Here is a 7,892-nt window from a genome sequence, read left to right on the forward strand (position 1 = left end):
GCTGATGAAAGAAGAATACAGAACACTACCAATGATCCAACTTCCTTGAGTGAACCAGGTATTGGAGCAACTCCTAAGAGATTGAATCAACTGGAATCTGTACAAATGGTTTACCATACCTACTTGAAAGAACACATCTTGTTGTACTTCATGACAAATGGTAGGGTTTATCATATAAGGCAAAATGCCATTCCATTGAAGTATTTTGAAGAATTGGAGCATGTACTATCCTTACTTCAAGTGGATGACAGATTGACAGGAAGTGCTGCAAACTGTTTGAAGGATCAGATTCAGAGACAGAAAAGACTTTATTCTGTTAAGTCTGACAGCACATATGTTCCAAAGTACAGAGATCACAAGGGTGATATAGTTGAAATGAAGCCCAACACTGCTAAAATTATAACTAGCTTTCTGGGTTACAGGGCTGTGGAATTCAATCTTGAGTCTGATAAAGCTTATTTGATCAGACTGGATCAGGATATAAGAAAAGCAAAGATTAATGATCTCAGGGCTGCAATCTTTCAAATTGGTGAAGATAATGCAGAGCTTAAAGATGCTAAAAGGGGGATGATTGATGAACTTAGATATGCTGAGAGATTTTTGTTGAAGAACTATCTCAGAACAACTCCTGACATCAGAGAGATCAGAAGATGAAGCCAAGTCAAGATCTACAACTGTTTAAATTCTGATATTTATACAGACTGAAGCTGTTATCAGAAGTTAAATATTGGTAAAGCTTTAAGGACTGTAAGTTGTAGTTATCTAGTCTAATTCTCATGTATTTGTACTTAATGTTTTTGACATCATCAAATATCTATTAAACTTGTATATTATGATAATTTACAAGTTTGGGGAGATTGTTAGATATATTTGATAATGTCATGACTAATATGATTTATGTTTAGTTTTCAGATCTTACTTAAACAGGATAAATCAGTACTTACTGGAAGTCAGGACTTAAGGATATCAGTATTTATATTATCAAGAGATAATCATCAGAAGATGGATATCAGAACTTAAGTGTTGAAGGACGTTCAGATAAGGACAGTAGCTGATTAAAGGAAAGAAGATCGAGATAAACATAAGAAGAGATATGCATGAAGAAGGAGTTCTATGAAGAATAGAATACTTGGAAGAAAAGATATCTGATTGATATATTTTAGGAAGCAGAATTATATTCCATATCAATTAGCGATTATCTTGTACATGTGTAGTATATAAACACAGGCATAGGGTTTACACTATAAGTGTTATCATAGTTGAGAAGATTATTCGTTGTAACCCTAGCAGCTCTCATGATATTTGTTCATCACTGAGAGGTAACAGTTCCATACTGTAACAGAGTTTATTGTTTCAATAAAGTTTGTTTTCTGTTACTTGAGATATTAAAGTTCGATTTGATTGTACTTTACATTGTATCCACCCCCTCTACAGTGTGTGTGACCTAACATAATCGTATTAAAACTTTTTGTAATAACAAAATCAATCAACATCTTTCACAAATCCCAGAAATTCGAACTCAAGTTCATGAATATGAAAAATCGAGTTTACAATTCGATTACCTTCAGCTAATGAAGTTTATATTAACACGTAGAGCTCGATGAGAGCTTTAATTCTATTACTCGAGCTTTGAAAACGGAAATCAGAATCACCTAAAATCAGTAGATTGATTCTCAGGTTCAAGAACACCCCAAAACTTGTTCTTGGGTTTTTCTATTTTCTGAAAATAAAAATAAAGTAAAATAATAAAATCTGTTATTTATAATATCTGGAGAATAAATACCCAAAATCAAATAAGGGTGTTTTTATTCCCATAATTAAAATAATTAAGCCCAAAAATAATAATTGCGGGGAATAATTTTAAAAATGATAAAATATAAAATTTATATCAAAATTTCTCAAAAATTGCGAATAATTCAAAAATATAAAAATATTGGATATTTAGAATACATATGATTCTACAAAAATAAAAATACGAATTTTGTGGGCTTTGACGTCCCGGTGGGGTCCCGGTCCGTTTATTTTTGAAAAACCGAAATGATACCTAAATTAACAGAAAACCCCGAAAACACATAAAATACATTTAAACGCACATAAAACGAGATAAAACGAATACCTCGATAAAGACGCAAATAAACACGCATCTAAATTACGGATTGATTCATATAAATGCATCTTAAACACGTAACGAGTATCTGAAAAAGTACTCTGGTCCTTACGGGACCACACACAACTCTATCGTATGCTAATTCATGGCCAGACACACTTTTAAGTAATATTAAACACATTATAATTCATTTAACATGTAACCAAATAGCTGTAAAATATTATTTTAAATATTTTCAAACCTCACCCTATAACCGGGTGAAAACGATGAAAACACCAAATAATATTTCTGACACTATTAAAATATTTTCAGAAAACCAAATGGACTAATACCATTTAACAATTAGCATATTGAGTCATTTAATGACACGAACTCATCAAACAGGAATAAAATATCCACCATTTTATTTCTTTTACATCAGAAAAGCACATAAACATATTCAAGAAATAAAAATAATAATAACAAAAAATCTGGGATATTACACTTAACTAGCAATGCAGCCATTTGCATGGCATCAGAATCTGTCACATTCTCATCAGTTTCAGAATCAGTATCATCATCAGGATTTGATGATGAATCATCAGTATCTGATTCTGGCAGATTGTTCTTTTTCCTTGCAACTTCAACTAGCCTTTCTTTTGAAGCTTTAGCATTCACTTTTAAAGCAACTGATTTTCCCTTGTTGCTTTTCCTCTCTTTTATTTGCAGAACTTCCAGATCGTGAGTTCTCAGCATGCCATAGACTTCATCCAGAGTGATTATTTCCAAATCATACTGATATCGTATGATTGAAGTCTGAGTCTCCCATTCCTCATTGAAGGCTCTCAGAAACTTAGTGTTTCAATCCTCTCGATCATACACCTTTCCCACAAAGGACAGATTGTTGAGCAGGGTGAGAAATCTGTCATAGATGTCGGTGAGACTTTCATCATGTTTGGCCTCAAAGTGTTCATATTCTTGAATCAGAACAGCCCTTCTGTTCTTCTTGATGGCCATGGTTCCTTGACATTGTGTTTCAAGAGCATCCCAGATCTCCTTGGCAGTCTTATAGGCTATAACCATGTTTGACGTCACAGAATCAAGATTGTTATGCAAAATGTTTCTTACCTTTACATCATTCAACACAGCAACCTTCTCTTCTGGTGTCCACTTACTATTTTCTTTCAACTGATAGTGTTCAGCAACAGTAGGAGTTGCTGGCACCAGTTTTGTTGGCATGTAGGGTCCATCATTGATTACGTCGAGATAGTCTGGATCTGTAGCTTCCAGATGCATGAGCATCTTCACCTTCCATGTAGAATATTCAGTCTTTTTCCGAATGGGGATTTTAATACTTTCATACTTGTTCAGAGACATGTTTAGATCGCTTCTGATTGTAAATTTATCAGTGAGAATTGTTTACCAGAAATAATACAATTATTTAAGGGGGGTTGGATACAATTGTATAAACGTTTCGAACAAGTATAAAAATTTAACAGTTCTTTATATTTCTGATAAAAACTGTTACAAACTCTATCAAGAAATACTGATGTTCTTAAGAGCTGCTAGGTCGTACAATGCTCGAATTAATCACTATGTGATGACCTAAACTGTGTTTATACAATACACAGCTGCTACAAACCAGTTTAGGATATGCATTATCAATTACTAACAGAAAATGATACATATCTTTAACTAAATACACAAAGTCCTATCACTCAGAATGAACAGATATCCATCCCTCAAAATAAGGAACAGACTAATCTTCACAACAGACTGTCTTCAGATGTTGATGTTCTGCATATACTGATGATGCATCAAATCCTGATGGCACATCAAATCCTAATGCCATCCAAAACAGTCAGATCATGAGCTCCTCCTAATCATTGATAAACACATAACAGGAAAGACACCCGAACACGTGGCATCATTCATGCCGTCCAGGTTTCCAGGATCTGAAACCTTCCAACGGTCCGGATTTGGGGACACGTTGGCCCATCACAGACGTCCACGCGTTTCACAATCCAGCACACTCCAAGTGCCCAGATTTAAGGTACAAACCCCAAATCCTAATGTGGGCCTAAAAAAGGTTGGCCAAAAGGTGTTTTGGGGGTTACCAATTCTATTCACATGCACACCTATACACCTATACACACACCATACATATCTGCATTATTCATATTCTATCCTTCTTCTCTAAAACCATATCTTATTCTCACGCTGGAGGTGTCGCAGGGACGCCACACCCCTCCGGTTCTGTTTTCTATGATCCCCACCTACAGTTTAACCACTTATTCACCCACTCCTGCATAAATGAAAGCCGAGTCTAGATAGATAAGGAGAGGAGCCCGGGGAAAAATTGGAGTTATCAATATGCATGCGCATGTTATAGTTCTAGATGCGTATGAGCAGTTAATATGTAACTTCATAATGCGTATCAGGTCAGACTCGCTTGACGGAACAACACAACACTATTGTAGATGTATTAGTGTATTCATTTTTTTTGGGCCAAAATTTTGAGATATGATAGACAAAATTTTGAAATATGATAGACAAGATCATAAAAATTAAAAATGTAATATTTTGATGACAAACCCCTTTTATGAGAGATTAATTAACCTGAAGGTTACAAAAAAATTGAATTGCAAAAACTACTCGAGTGATTTAGCGCAAAATAAAAAAAGGAGAGGGTTCATGAGTGGCTCGTTTCAAATGTTCAATTTGAATTTAATGAAAACAAATATTCCGTCCAATTTAAAATACATGTCCACTTAAAGGATCACACATATTAAAAGGAATTATTAGCTGAAAAATTAACCAACTTGTTATTTATTTATTTTTGCACTTTAACCAACCATTTTTTCTCACCGGAACTAAAAAAAATCTTATAAATTACTCCCTCAATATATTCCCTCAGTCACACCCAATTGTTATCGTTTATGAGAGTGTGTCCGGCACAAATACAAAATATAGTTCTACAATTTTTTTAATTTTTTTTCTTATCTGAATAAATATAGAATGTTTAAATTTTTATTCAGAAAAAGAGAATTTTAAAAATATATATATATAACTATATTTTCTATTCATCTTAAAATTTGTGTCGACTCTTTTAGAAACAATAATAATTGGGAGGGACGGAGGGAGTATAAAACTTTGGTTTAAATAAAAATAAAGTTAACTAAAGTTAATTGGTACATAATCTAAATAAAAAAATTTAAACAAATAGGTTAATATATAAATAAATCATTATATTTAAATTATTTCATATCTACTAAAATTGTATTTTAACTGAATTAATCTAAAATGATAAATGAATAACATCAATAAATTTAGTAAACATATTTTATTATTGTATTTCGCTCCGACTCAAAAAATTATATTTACTCGTGAGAAAATAAGTTTATTATTTATATTTATAGGATCCAATGCTAAAATATTATTAACATGAAATACTAAGCCTCTCGTATATAAAAAACTTGATCTCATTATAGCATGTTCACATATAATATCAATTTTACAAAAGATATGTAGATTAATAAGTTTAGATTAAAATTATTTATAATATTAAAATATTGGTACGTGTGGACATATATATATATATATTACATATGATGACATATACTTAAAAGAAAATAGTAAAATACAGTTAATATTTTCATAATGTTAATTAGGCTTATTTGAGAAAAAATTAAGTTACGTGGTTATATTGCAAAAAGTTAATAAGTTTGTTAGATTTTTTAGCTAATGGCTCTATTGACAAAATGCCGATAATAAAAAATTACATATATCTTAAATATCATATTGTTTAATATTAAATAAGTTGTGCTTATTTTTTTAATGCAAATTAGTAATATTTGTATTTTACTTGTTTGAAAAATTATAAATTGACATTAAATTAATTTTTAATTTTTTTAATCACTTATATTTTAAAAAAATTGTTTGTAAGTTGTATAACAACTTAAATTCGATATATGCTATATAAATGTTTGATTCAGCCCGCAAAGGTTGACTCGGTTGGTTAAAGAGTGGATAACTATCCTCTTGGTCACAGGTTCGAATCGCACGGGAGGAGAATTTATGATTATTACTCCTGAGTCAGAGTCTGACGCTTAAATGCGGTTTACCTTGGTTTACGTGATTTGCAGGCTATTGCGTGAGTTCGTAGAGTTTACCCAGTGCGAACCTACAATAAAAAAATGTTTGATTCAATGAATAAATAAAAAATATTTAAATTAAACATATTTCATTCAAGTACCGAAATAAACACATGATATCGAGAATGATTCGTCAACACCATACCAACATAACACGATTCCTTATTCCAAACTCATACCGTCTTCTGAACCAAACGACCCCTTAATTTTATCCATAAAAAATTAATTAGTTGTTATATATTATACTTATAATTTATATTTATTTTATTAAAAATATGAAAACCGGATCGGATCCGGATATCCGAATTATCATAAAAATGTAATCCGGATCAATAGCCAAATATATGTAAAAAAACCGGACCGGATATCCGAATCAGATATCCAAATATGTGATTTTTTTAATCGGATATCAGACCGAAAATTCGAATAATCTGGATTTCAGATTTTTATTCTTACCCCTGCTAAACAATAGTTATAGCATTACAATATACAAATCAATACTTCATGTCTCAGTTCTCAAACACAGGGTACTGGAAATTCACTATGAAACCACCAGGCATCAGCCAATCATTGTACATAATTGGGCATTGCAAGATCTGCAACAAAAACCAATTAGATGACAGATATTTCTTTAATTGCAACATTTTGTGATAAAGACTAGCACGATAACAGAAGCAATATTCTTTTTCATATAACTGATCCCTGTTATTTTTCTGTAATGTAGCTGACGTGTAAGCCCCTGATAGGTAGATAGATGATAAGAAATCAATGCTCATAAATCATACACTTTACAATTATATCTGTGTTATTGCTCACAGCATCCCTGCCATTTCTCGCAAAACACAAAAACAATAATGGCTTCAGCTATGTCTAGTTTAAGCGTCTCATCAACTCCAAAAATCTTGGCCAAGGCCACAGACTCGCCTAATATTCGATCTTCATGGCTCAATCAGCCATGGAACAGGTCCGGTATTCATTGGACGGGCCAACGCATGTCGGTCCCTCCAATGGCTAAGAGTCCGGACCTATCGGAAAAAGTGGCAGAGAGTATTAAGGAAGCGGAGGAAACATGTGCGGGGGATCCAGCTAGCGGAGAATGCATAGCAGCGTGGGATGAGGTGGAGGAACTTAGTGCAGCTGCTAGCCATGCAAAGGACAAGAAGAAGGTGTCTGATCCATTGGAGGACTTCTGCAAGGATAACATGGAGACTGATGAGTGCCGTACTTATGAAGATTGATTACTTTAATAGGTTCAAGTGGATTAAATGATTATGATTATCATGTGGAACTTTGATATAACCTTTGCCTAAATAAGTGATTGTTAGATGTTTAATTATTTTGTTTTCTGTTAATTTTATACAATTAAGGGTGAATTGCTAGATCTGAATATTCTTCTTACACATGCCCAACCTGCAATTGTGTCGAAGGGAATGGTGTTGAAATTGTTACTTAACATTAACCTTACGGTTTTAAAATTCTTGCTAAAAAAATATTGGGGCTTAGAAGAAGGTGGACATATACAGAAGCTTAATGCTCAAAATAGAAAAAGGCAGTAATTTACCCTTCAAAACAGATACTTCCAACATTCGAAGATACCATATTCAGAGCTGCTTTTCTAATTATCATCATCACCAGCTTTCCAGTCCACTTGT

The 7,892-nt window shown here is 32.8% G+C and overlaps 1 protein-coding gene across 1 annotated transcript; it reads left to right on the forward strand.

Moving 5' to 3' along the window:
* Nucleotides 1–7,044: 7,044 nt before the first annotated feature.
* On the forward strand, nucleotides 7,045–7,621 carry LOC141693581 (calvin cycle protein CP12-1, chloroplastic-like). The gene has a single exon (XM_074498722.1). It carries the CDS (start codon nucleotides 7,095–7,097, stop codon nucleotides 7,476–7,478), a length of 384 nt encoding a protein of 127 aa, XP_074354823.1. The 5' UTR covers nucleotides 7,045–7,094; the 3' UTR covers nucleotides 7,479–7,621.
* Nucleotides 7,622–7,892: the final 271 nt, after the last annotated feature.

This window comes from Apium graveolens, chromosome 10 (genome assembly GCF_009905375.1).
Source record: "Apium graveolens cultivar Ventura chromosome 10, ASM990537v1, whole genome shotgun sequence".
Taxonomy (NCBI): domain Eukaryota; kingdom Viridiplantae; phylum Streptophyta; class Magnoliopsida; order Apiales; family Apiaceae; genus Apium; species Apium graveolens.